Genomic DNA, 20,456 nt, shown 5'->3' on the forward strand with positions numbered 1-20,456 from the left:
CTCCATATAAGAGTACATGCTGAATAGAGGACAATGCCTGGTTGTTATGTTTATTTACCCTTACTACAAGCTGGGTTAACCTCTTCAAAACAGCTTTACTAAGCCCGTTAACCACACGGCCCACATGACCTGTAGCCGTATCCCTAATGTGATGTAAATCTGACTCGAGACCATATGCACAAGTTCTGCTGCATTGTGTCTCCGAAAACTACAAGTTTATTGCCGTCCAACCCTTCCCGGGCTGGATACTTCCAGGAGGAAACGCTCTGAATAGCGACCGCTTAAAAAAAGAGAAGAAAGTCAAGAGTCCCGCATTGTCGGAGCAATATTTTTAATGGCTGTTGCACATTTACAGAAGGGGGTGGGAGGGGAATGCGAAGCCAGCACAGGGCAATGATTTTCATCACCATTATTTCAACCGGTGCGTAATTATTCGAGGCTTTGCCCTTTCTGACGGGAGTTCTGCACTGGAGCGGGAAAAAAGCGTAGATACAAACAGAAGCGATTGACCCGGTTTTCATCTGCTTTTTTAACAGAGCTCACAGCTTAGTGAAGTCATAGTCCTGCGTTCGTAGTAATTATCGTGATGTCACACAGTCAGTGATGTAACTTCATCGCAGGCTACGAGTAGTACATGGGCTGTGCAGGAGCGAGCAGCGGTTTGGGTCGGGAATAGTTTTAGTAATTAGCAATTCTGCCAAGCAAATTATGACAGATCTGCAAAATGGAAATGAATTTCGGCTTAAGCTTGATGTCTTTAATTTTTTCCCCCCCAAGTATTATAGTCATCTTTTAAAACAGCTACTGGGGCCCCATGGTGAGAGCTTCATTTACCAGCTCATTTTTTCTTGATGGCTGTGGCAAGCGTAACAATGTTCTGTGCCTGCTTCAGTAATGGCATGTCGATCATGCTCCCGTGGAAAGTGAACGCTCCCTGGAAAAGAGAGAATATAAACTTCCTGAGAGGACCTCTGGAAATCATAGTTTCCTTGTCTTTTTCTTTAAAAACACATCCGTTCGGCAAGAAACATTAGCTCCCACAGGAATCCTGAACGAGTTTGAGGAGCCAAACTAACCGAGACGGGGCAAATGTGTTTAAAGAAATGCAGTGGGCGCCGAGTGCTGCGAAGAGGAGGCAAAAAGAGACAGAAAAGAGAAGCCCAGCGTGCAGCCTGCCTGTGTCAGCCTCTCTAGCTGGCAAACATCGAGGGCCAAGAGCAGCGAGGCCGTGCGTGCCAGCGGGGGGGCTGGCGGACACAGCGCCTGGGGGGGCAGCTCTGCTCCCCACGTCCAGCATCGCCCTCCAGCGCCGGGGCTGTGCCACAGGGCCGGCGCGAAACTGTCCGCGGACGGAGGGCAAAGCCAGAAGCGTTCTCTTTGTCAGGAAACAGCAACAGGCGTTTGGGGGGGGTGGAGGGAAGTTTTCCTGACTTGGGAGTGTGTTGAGGTTGTGCTGCTGCACCTCTCCATCAGGTCTCCGGTGCTAAAGATAGGCTGGGCCTGTGCTTAGAGCCAGGGGCTGGGATGAAAGCTGAAAAAAACACGTGGCTGGTGCGATAATATTGCCCAAATCTGCTCTGGAGCCAAGGTAAAGCCCACCTGGGCACTGCATACAGGGACTTTCCCTGAGCGGGTACAGAACTAGCCAGTGTGCCTCAGAGGTGGCGATCGGAGAGCCAGGTTTCAGCAGTCATGTATTTCTAGGGATTTTGTGTTGGTACCACGGTGACAAGTTTAAAATAATTAACTATGAATCGTAGTTAAATCTTAAACAGAAGACACATGTTTCAAATAGGGCCAAACCTGACTTGTTCCTTTGGATGCTTTAATCCACACATGTGTTGCTGAGGTAGGATTCTGAAGATAAAATACCGTGCATCAAGACATGCCAAGGTTCAGTAGACAAAAAAAAATAAATCTTATTTGTAATTCTGACAGTACTTTGACACATTCTTGAAAAAAACAAATACAAAGATGCAATCCCTTCCCTGACCCCAGCGTTGCGTAGGGCGTCTCTCTGAAGCACTGCGCACCCTTTTAATGTCCTGCTGCAATCGATAGGGGATCACAGGCTGGTCTTAGATTCGACAGCGAGCGAGGCTAACCAAGAACAGGGTAAGAACGATAATGGCATGTGTGGCTGTGCATGCATAGGGAGAGAAATGCAGAGGAGAGCAAGCCGTTTATTGTTTTCTCGTTTTCATTTAAGGCTTGATAATCATTAAATAGAGGACTCTAATAAGTAAAGTGAAAATATAACCCATTTACAAAAATGTTTAGGAAATGTGTTGCTCCAGTGACATATCTCGCTTGACTGAAGCGGTATTAATTAAATACTAAATCACATTCTAGAACAGTTAAGACAAAAATCCACCTTGAACAGTAATCTAATACAAATCAATATTGTTGCATGTAAGAACAGGCTGTATTAAAGCCATTAAAAACCTAATAGTTAAAACTATTATTTTATTCTGAGTAGGATTTCCTACTATAGCTTGCGGTATTTTAGGTGGGTTTGGAGAATAATGGGACTGACAGATACTCAATGGTAGATGCTTCAAATCAAATTTCTTGTTTACAGAGCAACCAGTCGACCCTACATTACCACCACCACCACAACATTAATATTGTTATTACTATTATTATTTTTAATAATAATACACCACTTTTTATCTTAGCTACATCTCAGCCGTTTTCACTTACACTTTTAAACCTTTACAGAAAATGCAGCCTCAGATTATTCAATTTATTAACTGTTGTGAAAATAAATCGGGAACTAAGTAAACATTTTATGACATAGGAATTCTTCAGAATAATTCAGGTCTACGCAGTGATCTCAAACTGCAAGATTCATCTTTTTCACTGTAAGAAAAACTTGTTTTATTTGTGCCTATTTTTCTATAGGTATTCAGTCAAATAATAGCTATTGCTTAAATGAGAAATTCGCATGTGGGATGACAGTGACAAGTAGAGATCTGTTAAGGTCTGGAATCATCCTTCCCGGTTCTGTGAAATGGCTGACTCAGGAGCACAGTTATCCTAAGTACCTGCAATAGTCTGCAGAAAGAGATGGGCGCCTAGCAATGGCAATTCTGATCTCTGGTGGTCTGAATCATGATCGGGAGGGTCTTATCCCTTCCACTGACTGTACACAGGGTGCTCTGAAGTCAGGTACCTCTGCAGGTGTCTAAGCTGGAGCATGATGAATCTGGGTCAGAATGTCTTTTTTGAAAGCAGGAGTTAATTAAACAGCATGCCTGTCCTCTCTTCATTAAAATAGCATGTTTAGAAAGGAAACCAGGATAATAGTGCGTGTGTGGACACATGAACACTGAACCACTTGAGATCTGCCGTACGTTCTCTTCTTGTCAGTGTGCAGCTGTAGTTTGGGTTGCTAGGAATTTGAATTCTTGAAGGAAAAAAATGCCTTTTTTTTCTAACAGCGAAGAGTAACACGAAGAAGTTGGCTTCTCTGCCTGTTCACTCTGAGGCTTATTTTCTCCCTGCCAATTTGCAGCGTTGAGCTAAAGTCCAGAAAAAGAAACCGATTTTAATGCCATTGAATATACTCTATTCACCGCCTCTCTTTCCACCCACAGGTTTCAACAGATAGGAAATACCAGTAATTATAGCTTTGTCCCCATGCTCTCTTTTCCAATTGTGCTAGATGAAATTTGCCTTTAGCATTCTTTTGATTTTCTCTCACATGAATATAAAGAAAACAAGACTTTCTATAAACACCATTTGCTTTGATAGCGTTAATCTGGGGATTAATTTAGTTATAGATCTAAATTTTCTTTTTGGCTAATTTTCTCAATAATCTCACACTTCCAGCCTGTGCTTAGACTTCCAGTAGTTCAACTGTGGGACCAAGGGTCTGTTCTTAAGGAAGCTTGCAACGTGAATGGGAGCGACGGCGGGTGCATGGCGCGAGGCTGGGGTTTGCATCCATCGCGTTCGGTGGCCGTGGTTCTCGCTCGCCACGTGGCCGCATACATCATTCAGTGGGGGCCTTTTCAGAAAGCTGCAACAGGATCCTGCCGTCAGGCGAGTCAGACATGTCAGACCTGCCCTGGTAAGAGACAGGCCTCCAGGTAAAGGCTGATGGAGGAGCTGGGAGAAGGAGCAGCCGGGAGGCAGAGCCGCAGCCGGTGGGTTCAGCCTTCGGGTGACGACGCACGGGTGCAAGTAACTTGGGTGGGATGAGAGGTGGGGGAACGGAGGACAACTGTGGCACCCACCATACCGCTGGCTGGAAGTGCAGCCCTTCTGAGGAGTGGGTGGCCAAAGAGACTGCCCCTGTTTTCAGCAATGCAGCACATATTCTGCTGTCCTTACCCAGTGCCAACCTTCATGCAGCAACACAGTGAATGTGCTAAGGGCGAAGCCCTGTGAGAAATAGGGTGTCTTTGGCACTCACCAGCCTGCAGGGTATAGGAGCAGTACGAGCGCTTTGGCTGGCCTATGCTGTACAGCGGCGAAGGCAGCACAACACAGCAGAGGGGTTTGTATTTGCACAACCTTTGGCTTCCCTCAGCCAGATCGCTGCATGCCTCTGCCAGGGCAGACTATCAGGGAGAAAGCAAGGAAGAAAGGTGAAGAGGCAACGTTTCAAGTTTTGATCATCACGCAGACCAGCTAAAAGTCCTTCCCAGTCGACTGACAAGCGAGGAAAGACTCAAAGTTGTTTCCTTCTGGATGGCTCTGTGAGAGCAGAGCAACAAGAAGGCGGCGGACCCATCTAGCTCCTCTTCTCTCTGCCCGGTCATTGGAGCTGCCCACAGAGCCCACCAAGTCGTCATTTCCCCATCTCCATCTCTTGTATCAGGCCACCTTCTCCAGGCTGAACGATGCAGGTCCAGTACTGTGCAATTTGCTGCATCCCCCAGGAGCCACGTAGTATTTGAATGCAGTAAATTCACAATGACATTTAATGCTCTGTTAAAACAGTAGTAACATCTTTAAAAACGTAACAGCTATTTATGCAAGATGCAGGCCATGCCGAGTAAGGCCTTAACAGCTCTACTTTGAATTTTAATACGTCCTAAAGTGCTTTGAGAATGGAAAGGAGAGGGCTTTTGGCAAATACAGAAAACAGCTGGAAGGGAATTAAAATTATAGAAAGCTGCTAGGTTTTTTTCAGAAGGAAACAGCAAAAAATGATAGTTTTGGGAAAAAGAGAATTAAGCGTGGTCAGCCCCAAGTGATACAGACAAGGGAAGCGGATAAGGCAGAACTGACAAAGAACAATCATTTTCACAGGTCAGGAGCTGAAGATACAGGCTTATGAAAAAAGGGGGCAAATCAAGTTATGCATTAGGAATATCTAATGCAATTAGTTTCCAGGTGACTGTGAGGAGACCGAAGAGATTCAGAACCAAACTTTGTAAGATATCAGTTTGGCAAAGCTTATGCTTGTACCTTATGAACCTCCTTTTGGATAAACGTAGTCACTACCAAACCCAACTCAGATCTAACAAAGTTCAACATATAATTGAGGGCTCTTCTTTGACAACTTAGAAGAAAACTCTGGCCATGTGTTGCCAGGAATCTTGGACATGGCTCTTGTCGTATCTGTATGTCATCCTTAAAGATTTCCTTTACCTATAAGAAATGACATGTATCAAGTAGCAGAAAGAATTTCAGCGTTGGTCTGTTATTTGCCATGGCCAGAAGAGGAACACATTAATGCAGTGGTTCCTAGAACATGAAGACCTCCTCTTTTTCCGTGTGTCTGTATGTGGCAGCATCTAGGAACATTTGCTCTGTGAAACTTTTGGGAGTAGTTAAGAGCTTGGTAAATCTATACGACCATCTCATAAACAGAGTAATTTTTTTTAATGGCAAGAAGCATTTTACCTTTCTAGAAGGTAAATGGAGGGGATTCAGGGTCAATGATTTCTGTATCGGCTGGGGATCAGTATGTTCTGGGGGAACCAGGAAAGGGGAAGAAACGATACAGCCAACTCTCTTGCTAGCATTTATCATGCATGGTAGAATTGTGTTGACTTTGACTACAACAGGGGATGGACAGGATCACAAGTGAGGTACCTTTCATGATTTTCCAGAAGATCAGGGAAAGTAAAGTTTCATACTTCTTCATGTCTCCTGAAACCTTTCTATATAATATGCAATGTTACATGGGGTTTTACTCCCACCATCTTTTGTTTCCTTAGGTACCACTGGTTTAACAACAGAAACAGGCTGGCTAAAACTATTATGATACAAAACACTTCAGGCACCTCGTAGTTACGTGACATGCTTCTCTCTGAGCTGTGGCTTGGATTAAAGTACATGAGTTAATTAAAGTAAAGTAATAATTGTTCTGGGACATGTGGGACAGTGATCGGACGAGCTAGTCCCCTTTGGTTGACAAAATGGAAGAATTAGAGGCACTCCTGCACCTGGGAATGCTTGTGGCTTCTTCCTCAGCATTTGCTCTGTCTGTGGTTGTCTGTGCCTCTATCCACGTCCGTCCCAATGACTGCAATGAACTCACTAAGAGGGTTACTGCAGACCCTCGGTTCCTAGACCACTGGAAACTACTAATAACTTGCATCAGTACTGAATGTGAGGATCGGCTTTCCTAATGCATAGCAAGTATATAAATTTCGAAGCACCAAATACGTCCTGTAAGTTCCAAAAAGTCTATCGGCTTCCTGATTGATTGCAGATGGGACTCCAAACGTGAGCACCGGTTGCGAGAACTCTGCGCTCTGTTTTGGGAACCACTGCTGTTGTTATTCATTACCTTGACTATTGGTAAACCTTTGCTAAGCCTTTGATTTGATGCTCTGTTCTACCAGATCTCACCATACGTGTAGCCAACAACTTTAACTCCCACGTGACAGTGGCCAGGCCTTTCTTAAAGATTTTTATAAAGACTACATTAAGCCTGTGGCTTGTCTATAGTAGAAAAAAACCCCTCAATTGTCTTGCATCGCATGAAAGAATATAGCCAATAGTGCTATATTCATTTGTTGTGTGTGTCAAGGTATGGGCTGCCCTGGGCCACTATGTAGAGACAGCCAACTTTTTCAGAAGCAGGTTACTTTGGGGATCTAGTCAGGCGATTTAGATGACAGGGTTGGAGACGCTAGGGGATGCTGATGAGTAGGTAGGGCTTTGGCATGGGGTGGACTCTGGGTACCCTGACCAGCGGAAGAAAAGGAAAAGCAAGCAAAAGTCATGTTCCATGAAATTGCAATAGGGACAAGAAAGCACCTGCTGCTGAATTTTGAATTAAGTATAAGTCTAAGATATATCTAATGCTTATGGAATTGCCAAAAAAATCTCTGCCACTAGTTAGGTGACTGTTACTCAGAAGACAAGCAAACTCATGAGTGAGGGGAGGTCCTTTGATGGCACTGTGCTGTCACAGGCTTGGAAATACTGCCCTGCTGATGAAGACTTCTTTTTCTTCAATTACTTAATGGTTTAGCTAGCAATACTTTCCTTTGCGGACCAAACCCCTGCAATGAGTGTGTGGCAGTCGGGTTATCTCCTCGCCCTACTTGGCTGCCTTCTGAGAGGACGTGCATCTAGGACCTAAGGGAAATGGGCGTAGGGAGACCAGTGAGCCAGCCACCCTTCTCTCCTCCACCCCCTTCATCATTAGGAGATGTGGTGAATCAAACAGAGCTCCCATACCACTCTGGTAACATGGGCCAAAGGCTGTATGTGAATACAGCCATTGTCTAAATAAGTAATTATGTAAGTCCCCTTCCAACCCCTGTGACCTGTATCGGCATTCGCGGGCAGATGCCAGGATAAATGGAAACAAGCAGAACGGGCGATGCCAGCTGGCCAGTGCAAACCTTGCGTACCTCCCACAAGGGGAAATGGAGAACACGTATCGACAAGCATCCTCGAGTCCACAGATGCAAGAAATCTTTGATCCACAGCTACCTGAGAAACATGAATTCTTTCCATGGTAATTCAGTGCCTTGCCCACTTCTGAATCCCAAGGGTCTAGTTATGACTTTTTGGAGACCGCAAAAATACATGGAATAAACCCACTAAAAGCTGCTTGGGTCTGAGACCATTATCTCTAATCCTGCACAATGTTAAACTGCTACAAGGAAATAAGAGTGTTGTGCTCTAGAAGAAGGGCAGATTTGCTTTTCTGAGGAGGGAAGGAACCAGGTGGATGGCAAAGGGTCCCCGTAAAAAGCACGGCATTCAGGAAGATAATTCCCCTGGGATTAAATGAAAACAGACTTTCTTTAAGCAACCCCCTGCAGAGGAAATTTTGAAATCTTTGCTTTGGGGCTTAAAAAGAACGCTTGGATTTGCTTACAGGTAATGAACAAAAGAGAAGAGAGGCCTGGTCGCAGCAAATAGAGTTGGGTCTGTGCCTGGGGGAGGAGTGATTATGCTGACTACAAAGGAATGACTTTCCCTTGAAACAGAAGGTTGAAACCATATTTTTGGGGAAGTCAAGAGGAGGAAATAAGCTAACAGCTGTGATGGTGCTGAATGCAGGTTTAATTAATTTTTTCTTCTGCAAGTTGTAGCCAAAGAGCCATCATAAAGAGCTGGGTCACGATTCCACCTTTCAGTGATGAACTTCCAAAGGTTAGTGAGCTGCTAGGAGGTGTTCAGTGATATCTGGGTCAACTGAACACGTTTTTTAGGCTATAACAAGATAATGTCTCGCCCTCCTCTCTGCTCAGGCCTGTCCTGCCTCCCGATCAGGTTGACACACAACTCTTGGCCTTCTTTTAGCATCTTTGCAGTAGGTAGGAAATGCCCAAATAACTAGTGTGGTCACATGTGACAAACTGAAGACTCCATGCACAGCAAGCTATACAAACAGAGCTTTTTGGGTTATGTATTTCTGTATCCTCTCCTTTGAACCCTTTGACATTCGCCCCTTTTTTGTAGCAACATTATAGGAGGAAAGATGCTTACACACAAAACCTTTGGGGAAAATAAATGATCCCTGAAAAGGTTTGTCAAAAATGTCTTTTTGGCAAAAGGAGATGCTCAGTGGGTCTCTGTGATCTGTTGAAGGAAGGGATAGATGGGGAGGGAATTCTGCGAAGTATCAACAGCAGCGAGTTTCTGTAGCCATTTTGTTGATATGAAGAAAACATTAAATACCTTTTGTTTCTTTTCACAGTGTAAACTTTCACCAGAGCAGAAACAGTTAGGTAGTTCAGAGGATAAATCAGCTTGTAATGCCAGAAGCAGGCCTGTTTGTATGAGATAGGCTTCTACCTCTAGGAGCAGATGGAAGGACACAAAGGGTCAAGAAAGAAAGAGCAACAACAACATGAAATAGAGATTAATTTTTACCTCAAATAACTCCCTAGCAGCAGTACAAGAACTCTGACAGAAAAAGCCCTTTCTAAAGCTCAACAGGTAGGAAGGACTTTGTGATCCCTCAAGTCCACTGTGGGGCAGGAAAGATGAAAAACAGGGACCTACGAGGTCCTTTACTTCTCCTCCGCCTGACTTTATCGTTCCCAGCCCATGGATGAGGGTCTTGCCCTGCTGTGTGAGCCAGACAAGCTGTTTTTCCCTCTTACAGCCCCCAAGGTGCCTGAACCACTGGGGACAGCCATTTAGGCTGGGATGGGCCAGGGGATCCTGCTTGGTCCAACTCCAGAAACTCCTTCAAGCCACCAAAGTCTCTACCTCTCACTGAGCAAACAGCCTGTTCAAGATCCCTGAATGAAAGGCAGACATGAGGGGTTTTATTGCTGTCTTTACATTTTCTTTCGTTTCCTTCTCATTGTGGTTGTTGCCTTCCTGTGTGCTCCTCTAGAGTAGGAAAGAATAAAACTAAAGGAACAGAAGAAAGTCCTAGAAATCAGGAATATTCTCCGCTGGTTTCCCTCCTCTGTCTTATAATGTATCGGGACCGGAAGAGTCCTAGAGAGCACACTTGCTGCTGCCAAGCAAATCTTTATTTTATAGCACAAAAGCAGTTTCCTGGACAAACATCCTATCCAACCATGCATTTTTTCCCCTAGTCAGCATCATGGTTATTATATAGAAAAATGAAAAGTAACTAATGTTAAGACTTCAGTATCCTCAGATGCCCTTAATTAAGTCATTTAGAATTAACTTGAGGTTTATAGTCATGGAAGCAATTTATTAAATATAGACTAGAAAATTTCATCTGGAAGTAAATGACTACAGGACACACAAAAGGCATTTGATACTGAAGGGGAAGGTAGCTATAAAATACAACGCAGGCGAGAAAAGTAAAACAGTGAAGCTCGTTCTGTCAACAAGAATAGAATCACCATTATTTTTGTAGTCTATATTTTTTCTAATTTCACATTCATTTTCTGAATAGGATTGAACAGCCTTTTTTTTACTGCCATTCTCTATTTCAGCTGATGGAGCTTTTGCAGAGAGCTTCTCCAGGTCCCTGAAAATGCCAGCTAGCACAGAGAGGAGTGAAGAGGCAGCAAGACCGCTGCTACTTAAATTAACTGAAACAGTATTTTGGCTGTACAGGCTTCTGAATTCCCTCAGTAAGCCTTAAAAAGAGCCATCTGGTCAGAACATTGCATCTCTGGTTAGAACCTGCTTTGGAAATTGAAACGAAGCTCATGAGTGCTTGTTAATGCTTTTTAAAGAGGGATTTGGGAGATGGGTAGTTGCCTCGGTGGATTGCTTGGTGCAGAGCAGGTTTGGGCATGACAGTGGGCAGGTGTCTGCAGCGATGGGTGTCTCCCCACGCCATGCCTGCAAAAAAGCATCGCCTGCACTGGGAGCACGCCGGCACGGCACGGCCCTTCCAAAAGCAAGGGCACTCACCCTGTCTCACCAAGACCCCGCACGCACCTCCTTGAGGTGACAAGGACAGAGGGGTCATGCCTTGCTGAGGAGGAGCCCAGAGGGGTGCCACCCCTTGCCTTCTGCAGGGCCCGCATCCCCCGGGACAGCAGCCGCCTCCTCCAGGAGCTACCTCCGGGGGGAAAGGCTATGGAGGGGCACAGCATCTGTCCTTTTGCTCCCAGCTCACGGAGAAACTTCTCCCTGCGGGAAATGTCAAAGCGCCATCCGAGTCCCTCTCCCGCCACGTTTTGGACACATGTCTTTAATGAGTAGAGGAAAACAGATTAAGAGCCACCGAATGCCTGCTGGGGAGTGGGAGGCGGGGGGAGTTGGCAAGAAAATGTTTTGTATGAGTTTCTGCCCTGCTTAGGAGCTTTTGCAGCCCCGCATAGTAAAATCTGTCTCCTTCTCTCCCCACCTGGCATAACTCCCTCAGGACTGATTGCGCCAGTGTAGGAACCAGTATAGCACAAGCAATTAGCTAATACAGCCCCTTCTGCTCTTTTGTAAAGGTTTGAAATTTGCCCCCAGATGGATCTTTCTAAGAGAAAAGCCTTCAACTGTGACACAAAACACATTTCTAAAATCTTTTTCAAATAATAAAATTGTGTAGAGAAACTTTAAGTACTAATATGAGCTCTCTCGATCTCTATTTATTAATCAATTTTCACATTAAAATTTCACTTGGCCATTTTTAAAAACATAAACAACATAACAGTGGCCCATGCTTAAATCCCACCAGCGCTCTCCATCTTTGCGTAGAGATGCACCTGAGCCTATACTTCTTAAGGCCGAAGCTCATAAAAGGTGGCAATTTATCAGAAATCCCTGAATCCCCCACTCTGCAGCGTGAGGAATATACATTGCTTAATTAACATAAAAGACAGCAAACGCCTTGCGTCCTCGGAGCGAGGGCTGACAACGCTGCAGCCCAGCGTGCAGAGGTACCCTGTGCTGCCGGCGTCGCCCCGGGATGGGATCCAGCGTAGTTGGTGGCACCTCAAAGCTCTGCCTGCAGTCTGTCCTGGGCAAGGGGAGCGGGGAGCTGGGCTGCTCCCTCACCCCCAGCTCTGCGTAAAGCCCCAAGATATAATGCCTTATAAAGTGTGATATAATCCCTGCGGATTGATGGGGTCCCACACCACCCCATGCCAGAGGGATGCTCCAGCGCATCCCTCCCAGGAGGCAGCCCGGAGGAGCCTGCTACCCCCGGGGCACGGTCCTGCTCTCCCAGCACCCACGGGCTGGATTGGGACAGGATGGATCCCTTGTGGCTGGGGCCGTACACAGAGATCCCTCCTGGGGGCCGCGGCACTGCCAGGAGAGGGAGGGCAGCGGGGAGAGACCTCCCCGGGTGGCGGTGGGAGCTGGATCTAGCCCAAGCACGAGGGCGCATCGTCTCCAAGATACAGTGGCTTGGGGTAGCTTTTCCTAAACAAAGAGCATTATAAGGGAGCCACTGCTGGAAATTTCCATTCCTTTGTTGGGTAGATGCTGTGTAAATAAATGCATTCCTAAGATTTTTCATAATCCTGGAAAGGTCCATAAAAGAAACTGTATAGTTTGTCAAATCGCTGGAGTTCATATATATTATTCCTCAGCCACTGGGAACATGATATACAATGGCACAGAATATAATGCAAGAAACATATGCTAAAGGTCTTCTTAGAAGCACTCTGTGCATTCGTACGTGGCATGTACAGATATTTCTTCTGTTTTACCCCGTGGGATCTAAATATTCAACCCATATTACAGCTTGGGTTTGTGAATTACTTACCTTAACTCTAAATAATCCTTACCTGACAGGTGACTTCGGCGGCAGCATTTAGCTATTCCCTGGTTTAATGTGCGGGTGCTTTGAAAGCATTTATAAATTAGTACACGAGATAAATGTGTAAGCAACTTCTTACTTTACTCTTCTGCTTTTCTTTCTGTCTGAATTTTATTTAAAAACCAGACGATTCAGGAAGATCCCGTTACGATAGTGATGTTGTGCCTGATGTATTTACAAGTTGAATGGGTCAAAAACACATTTTCAATGTCTTACCTTCTTGTCATGTATAAACACTAACTACAAATAGAAGGGATTATATTCCTGTATCCAGTGTATTGGTAATGCAAATGCAGGAGTTACTTACGTAGTAAAAAGACTGTTGTACCTTCATTGATAGAAGTCAGATCTTTTTCTTGAAATAAGCTAGTAACTTCTCCCACTAACTCTACCCCCTTGGACTCAGTTAATCTGGATTTATAAGAGCACTTCCCTGTTTAATGTACAAACACTTCAGAAGTTTAGAACAGAACTGTCCTGTAGACTACCAGGACAATGCTTGTTACCCTTCTTTTTCATTTTTGAACACACTCTGACATTTGTCTTATATTTAGACTTTCCCAACAGCTACACCTGCTTTCTTTAGGATGAATTTTTTAATTTTGAAAATCATATCCCCTAGTAAAGCAATTCTACTGGAAAAATATTGAAATGATACGGAAATAATACTTTTCTTTTTATGCACTTTTCATTTTTAGATCTCAAAGTTCTAGACAAAAGAGAGCACTTAATAAATAGTTGTATAAAATACAAAATGTACTTTTTCAACATTTGTCTTCTAATTGTCCAAAATATGTTACCATTTATTTCCTAGAGATGCTATTTTTCAGTCAGATTAGAAATGTAAAAAAAAACAAACCAAACGCACAACCAAAACAACCTAGAAGCCAAACCAAACCAACCCAACCCCTCAAACAGGACTATCTGCGTAAGGTAAGCCCAAATACTTTTGGCTAGCTGGTTAGCTCTCTAATTTTCTTCTGTTTGGACACTGCCACGGCATCTCCAATTCCGCAGCGCTCATCCGAGATCCTAATTTTTCCTGACCTCAGTACTCACATTTGGGGGCTACTATGTCAACGCATTTCAGCCTCCAGGATGAAGTAGCCTGGTTCAGCCTTCTCTCAAAGAAAGATTATTACGGCGATCGTAGCTCTCAAACTGGAATAGATTATAAAAGCTTATTACTCTATTTTAATATAAAATATTGTTGACTAAGGGCATCAAACTTTAAACCCAATTAATAACAAACTATGATCCCAGAGGCTGCAGACCAGTAACTGATCTACCACACAAACAGCTGCACAAATCCCTCACATTTATTTTTTCCAGGCTTTCAACTTTGATTAATAACATGGCAAAACTATGCAAGTCTCAACCATATTAACCACAGCTATATTTTTAGTCTTACTGACATGAACACTTTAATACAATAAAAGGAAAAGGAAAACAGAAGAGGTGTTTCATTAGGACATGAGGATTACTAAAACCGCTGTGTGGAGTATTTGTCAGGAGGTAGTAGGGGAAGAGTTATTACTTACATTTTAGCATGTCGCTAGGACGCGGAGCAAGAGGCTCCCTCGGTGAGATATGTTTGCTTTGGAAAAAAAGTTCAGTAATCAGACCGTCCAAGCTCTTCTGACTGACACACTTATAATACCAAATTGCAAACTCGGTTAAGAAGTTTGCAGCACTACACGGAAAATGATTTTTCCAATTTTGCTATGAAGCCCGGCAACAGGGCAGTGATACAAGATCCAGAAGTTCACATATTAACCTGCCAGTCCTTTTTTATTGATAGACGGCTACATGCAAAAATATATGAAGCATGCAACCTGGTTGGTTAAAAAAATAGCCCAAACCACGAACCCTCAACAAATCTGTTCTTGCAGCTGATTATAGAAGCTTATAACCTATTTTAAAAGCATTTGTTAAAAAAAAAAAAAATCCCCCAAACCCAAACAACTCCCCCCTGAATGGCTGATAGAAGCAAGAAACCAGCATTATGTCAGTAAAATAACAGCTTCAGAGCAAATCCAAGGACTAATGCTTGCCTAATACAGAATTGTTCAATATTAAACGTTTGGCTTCATGATTGTGTGATACTGGGACTAGAGTTAAATTTAGTCCAGTCTCCCCATCGATTGTTCGTATGACAGGGGTATTCCTTAGATGAGTTTCTGACACTAAATTCAGCTGAATGAATAGTATTATATACCGCATAAACATAAACGATATTTGGCTGAGTACGTCGTTTGAGTTTTTTCTTCCTGCATCTACCTGCCTACACACTTGCACCAGCAGTATGTTTATAACGATGCCTTTTGTAAGAGAGCCAAGATTTGTAAATCGAAATAATGAGCAAAACCAGCCATACATTTTCTATTTCTAAATCGTTTGCATGAAGACAGCTACGTTTCAAAATCGAGGGAACAGAACAAAGAGATACAGGCATACGGCATCCTAATAGTGACCCTGAAATAACTGCTCAGGACAGCACCCAAATATCGTAGTCATGGACGTATTGGAAACAGCCAGGTACCACAGAGGGCATGCGATAGCCTAGCAAAGAGAAGGGCAGAGCAATGGCAAATACCTTGTCAGACTTCTACCCTGAGATGAAAGCATCATTTCTGCTTTGACCTTTTTAGCATTTCTAATGCACAACATCTGCAGTATCAGAAATGCAGGGGAGCGGGGAAGGCACACACACCAATCTATTTCTACCCACCACAACGCGAAGCAGTGTACGGAAAACCTTTATACGGCACCGGAGAAAGTGAGACCCTACGCACAGTCTTATATATGAACCTTGCTACCGAAGAGATTTGTCTCCCACTTGAATGCCACACAAGCACACGCGAGCCGTTCCCGCTCATCTGCACTCCCCGTTCTGACATCGGGACTTCGCTTTTTAACTAGCCCGGGCTTGGCTGCAACTAAGATAAACATATTTAGCTGCAACTTTTTTTCTTTCAAAAAGAGGCAAACTGGATTATAGCAAATAACCTTTGAGATAATTAACTGACAATGCCGCAACGAGCATAAAATCTTCCTTCAGGCGACCCCTAATTTAAGTATTACTGGCACAAAGTGGAGACAGATTGTGCATCACCACCGCAATATTTACATAGCAGAAACCCACAGAGCAGGAAACGTGAGACTCAATGATGCACTAAATTAGGAACAATCATATTCTAGTGTTAATTTGCTTTCTCCTCTATCCAAATTTCAGGTTCAGCAATTGGTACAAATGCACATAAAACATTCCCATTTTTAATGATTAAGAACCACAATCTGCAAGCAGTTCTGCTCAAAAGTAAATTCACTCGCTACTAGGGATGTTTGCAGGATCAAACCCCCAAAAGTGAAACAGGTTTACCAACGACTTCCTAACCTGTTTATTTCTTCCCATAAATGATGTCTGCACAAGCAGTCTGAGTCATCTGCCAGGCTACCTGCCTTTTGATTGCAAATATTTCCCTACCACAGTAGCGCCGTGATTCTGCGGCATAATGGAGAAGCGGTTTTAGTTCACCGATGCTGTAGACATATGCAGGTACTCAAAAGGCTGTGTAATCAAAGAATTAAAGTTAAAGCAGGGGGGAGAGAAAGACAGCTGTCTATTTGTAAATATATTTGGAAGTGACACATTTACAATAAATATACACTCTACAGTCTATCTAGATTTCACGAGCGCTACTCAGTTACAGCACACTTCGTAAGATAAATGCAAAGAGCCATCACCAATCTTTCTAAATGTCAAATATTATTCCAATTTGGTTTCCACTATGGCATATTAACAAAATATTTACCTTGCCTAATCGCTGATGTTCTTCAAAAGCAGAAATCAGTTCTTGTGCCCACTTTATTTTTTCAGGGCTCGGAGAGAACTGTTCCTGGACAACAGCAATTTGGTTGGGGTGAATCACCTGCTTACCTACAAAGAAGATTAATAACACCAGAATCATGCATCGACAAACAGATGTTCAAGCAAAATGTTCCAACCACTTGAGGCTCTCATATGCCTCGCAGACTTTCTTGCTCTTTAACTAATTATTTTACTTGGTTTCTTTTATTTTTTAAACTGGACAACCGGCAGGTAGCCTTTTGCCAGATTTTTTTAAGGATAAAAATATCTTGAGCTATGCTTGCATTCGGTATTGTTTGAAAGAACCCACGATTCTTTCTCCTCCCTCCCCATTTCAATCCATACATCTTCTCTCAGTCGTTTCAGGCGCAACTGTTTGTCCGGGGCAGTCAATAACACTTAAGTATAATGCATCTCTGAGTTTAACTGTATAAATAACAGCTCCAGCCACTCTTAAATAAGTTGTCTTAAAACGCGTTCAGAAAATGAGATCTGAAGAAGATGGCAAGAGATTTGTAGCACTGAAAAGTTACCAGTCACCTGAGGATCATGCCCTAAATTCTCAGTGTTGGCTTAGCATCATAAAATCCTCAATGTTGTTTAAATTGTTGTTGTTGCAATAGTTTTCAGTTGCAGGTAGGTTGCCTTATTTATTTAGTCACCGGTATGTTAAACAACTACCAGCGGTGCCCCGAGGTTTTATGAAGCACTTTTTTTTTTATCCTTTCTTGTATAAACGTACGTTAAGAAAATAAAAAGAGATGTTGCCTTTTTTTACTAGAGATTTTCAAACGTGAATAGACAGCCACATAATCCCTTTTAATCTGTTATTGTATTTAGCTGCCTTAAAACAAATACATATCTAATTTGTTTGACAGTTTTAAAAGTGTAACATTTGACACTTAGTTCATTTCTAAGGGAATTTCACAGACCGGTGTGAATTCTGCACTTCGGCTTCGAAGTGTTTTAATAAAGAGAGGCTACCGTCATTCCCAGCTTCCCGCGGAATAAATGACTCTCCTCCGTGCCAGATAACAAAACTAGTTGGAGGGATGAGCCTGATCCTGCAAACCTGCCATCGAGCGAGCAGCCTCCTGCACACAGAGGGTCCCACGGCCGCGCCGTCCCGCCGCGCGCTGCAGCCTCTCGCGGGAGCGAGATTTTTGCACGCAAGGAAAATATGAAGCGTCAGGACCTAAGGAGGTTTCCCGCGCACAACGGGGTCTGCTCCCGTGTTCCTACTGACGTTAAGCCAGCCGTACGGTTAGAAATCAGCCCCTCACTCGGTATAAGAAGTCTCATGCGTGACCGCAGAGATACACCTATTTTAAATGAAATTACCACTGCAAAAACCCCGGGATTACTTTTAGCAGACTGCAGCGGGTCTGAGTGATAACCTGGAGTACAAACAAAATCTGGGGATGCAGCAGCACAATCTACTGAATTTAATGAGCAACGAAATAGTAATTTTTTAGTGTTGCTACGTTTCTTTGCTAAAAAGCCAAAGGTAGCTCGATTTTATTTTATTTTATTTCCTATTAAACAACCTTTAGTTTATGATCTTACGGGCATCCAAATATTCAGTTTGAAATTTCAACGCCGTAACTATTTAAAAAATAGCTTAAAAATAGGTAAAAGCTTAAAACTCAGTAAGAACTATATTTTTTGAAAGAAATTACATGGAGACAAATTTTCTTAACTGACGTGTTTTACATTAGGGCTAATCAAAGGTTTTTTAGTCAATTTAATCAAATGTCACCATTAATAAGATTATGATGTTCCTTATTTGTAATACAACAAATTCTCCCTAGCTAAACTACTAATTCTAAAATTGAAGGGTGTACAGATAATTCCTGCAAAATCCTAAGGAGCTTAACTTTCCGGGAAAAATGTAGAATATATTTTAAATTATATTTAAAGGCAGTCTATAATTGTAACAAAAATAAAATATTTATACATGATTTTTAAAAGTGTAAAACATTTCTGTAAAAAGATTTGCTTTTGATAAAGATATCTGTAGCAGTAAGCTATACTTCTTATAATTAAAACACTACTGAACAATTTTCAGAGGATATAATCTAACTTTTGATTTATAGCACTCAGTTGATTTTTGTCACAGATTATGTATCCAAATAACTGTATAATAGACGTAATGCCATGCAGGAATGAAGCAAATATTTTAAACAGAATTGTTGTTATTGACAAGTTACCGAGAGAGTGCAAAATTGGAAGACATTAAAATTTATGACCATGAAATCCTTTTTACAGTACCACTTGATATATCGTGCTTTAAATCAATACCTGTCAAGTCTTTTAGGTAACTGTATGATGGTGTCATTTTAGTCTTCTACAAAAGACTGCAAAAAGAGAGGAAACCTATAGCGTTTCGTATTTATATCTGGCTTCTCAGCATGTAGCACAGGACTTTCGATAATGGCTAAGTCAGCTGTTAAAGCTTATGGCAAGGTTTACTTAATTTTTTACATAAAAATTCCTAAAACCGATGACCATTTATATAGGCAACACGCTGACTTTGAGTCCACGGGTTCTGGTATTGTAAAACATCTTGCCGGGTGTGTATGCGTGTGTGTTTGGGTGTATATATATATATATATATATATATATATATGCGCCCCCCCAATATATATTAAAAACTATATATAGATATACATATAAAAGATCTATTAATTTGGCTAAATTACATTTGAAAACATTTGATTTTATGTAAACACACTCACTGAAGGAAAAACAGGCTGCTTTTAAGATAACCGGAAAAGAAACTTGGCTACAATAAGCAATGAGGGTCACAATAGTAACTAAATAGCTGGTAAATTCTTCCTTATATTATTTCGCTTGTTTAATCTTGAGTGAACATATTTGATTACATTAAGGCCAGTTCTACTGGTCTAAATCTGAATATGGGAAAATGTGAGGACAGATAACTTTGCTGAATATTTTGGATTTGCATTAGTTTTGAGGGTGGTGAATTTGGCCCTATGCAGGCAAAAAAAGCGTGTGTTCTCCAGCTAAGAGAGCAATTTGGAAGCCTCAGCTCGTTTCAGTCCTGTTGATTTCAATGCTTTTGATTCTTTGTGAAAAAGTAGCGGGAAGGGATCTTAAATATTTTAAAATAACAAGAATCGCGTGTTTTGAACTTGTTATTAAGGCGACATTTCAGTATTTTACTCTCACATTACCAGAGGACTGTCAGTGGCAAATACGATCTGCAGACTTCTGCTTTATACAAGGTCATGGATTAAGCTAAGACCCTTTTGTAATTTTCTGTGATGAATAGTAAATTGGAAATGTTAAAATGTTTCATTTAGATAGTTTTGGAACAAAATGTTTTGCTCTCAGTTTTGAAACGACATTTTATTTTAATCAAAACAAGCAAGAACGATTATAAAAACATTAGATAAACTGAAAGCAAAAGAAACAAAAGAACAAGTGAAACATTTTGGATCGACCCCAAATATTTTTTTCTTTTTTACCAAAAATATGAAAAATGCTGTTTTGTTTTGACTGAAACAGATTTTTTAAAATTTTTTTTTTTTGGCCACCGAATCAGAAAAGTCGGTATTGCCCCGTCTCTAATTATGGTTGGACTGGTTGTCAGGCTGTTTGCTGGAGTTTGGAAATGTGTTGATGATAGCTGCGGAAAGGCAGGCGGCGAAGAGCAGGAGCTGTGAGTTCGCCTTAATGAAGTCTGTACCTTTTACAGATCTTTCCTCCTCGCACGGAAAGGCAAGAGACTTCTACGGCCGAGTTAGAAATTCACTTTACGCCCTAAATCGCCACACGTGACCTTTTTATTTGTCTCCTATCTGGACCCTATCCTGATGTCAGACAACCTCCACCGTAAAGTCAGTGGAGTCCAAACCACCATTAACGTTGTTTATGCTGAGCATTTCTAAATTTCCTGAACTGGCAGCCTGAGTTAAGTGTTTAAATACACAT

General features: G+C 42.4%; 1 protein-coding gene across 4 annotated transcripts in view; it reads right to left on the bottom strand.

Annotated features, from left to right (window-relative positions):
- Positions 1 to 314: 314 nt before the first annotated feature.
- The window catches only part of CLYBL (citramalyl-CoA lyase), a 182,797-nt gene continuing 162,655 nt past the window's right edge, over positions 315 to 20,456 (bottom strand). For 3 of the 4 annotated variants that reach the window (XM_076361632.1, XM_076361640.1, XM_076361614.1), the window contains 2 exons: positions 16,444 to 16,568; positions 315 to 934 (listed from right to left, as the gene is read on the bottom strand). In XM_076361632.1, the coding sequence (XP_076217747.1) occupies positions 839 to 934; positions 16,444 to 16,568 (221 nt within the window). In that variant the 3' untranslated portion in view covers positions 315 to 838. The remainder of the gene's footprint in view (positions 935 to 16,443; positions 16,569 to 20,456) is intronic. The other variant, XM_076361622.1, reaches the window with a different exon arrangement.

Source organism: Aptenodytes patagonicus, chromosome 1 (genome assembly GCF_965638725.1).
Source record: "Aptenodytes patagonicus chromosome 1, bAptPat1.pri.cur, whole genome shotgun sequence".
In the NCBI taxonomy this organism is placed as follows: domain Eukaryota; kingdom Metazoa; phylum Chordata; class Aves; order Sphenisciformes; family Spheniscidae; genus Aptenodytes; species Aptenodytes patagonicus.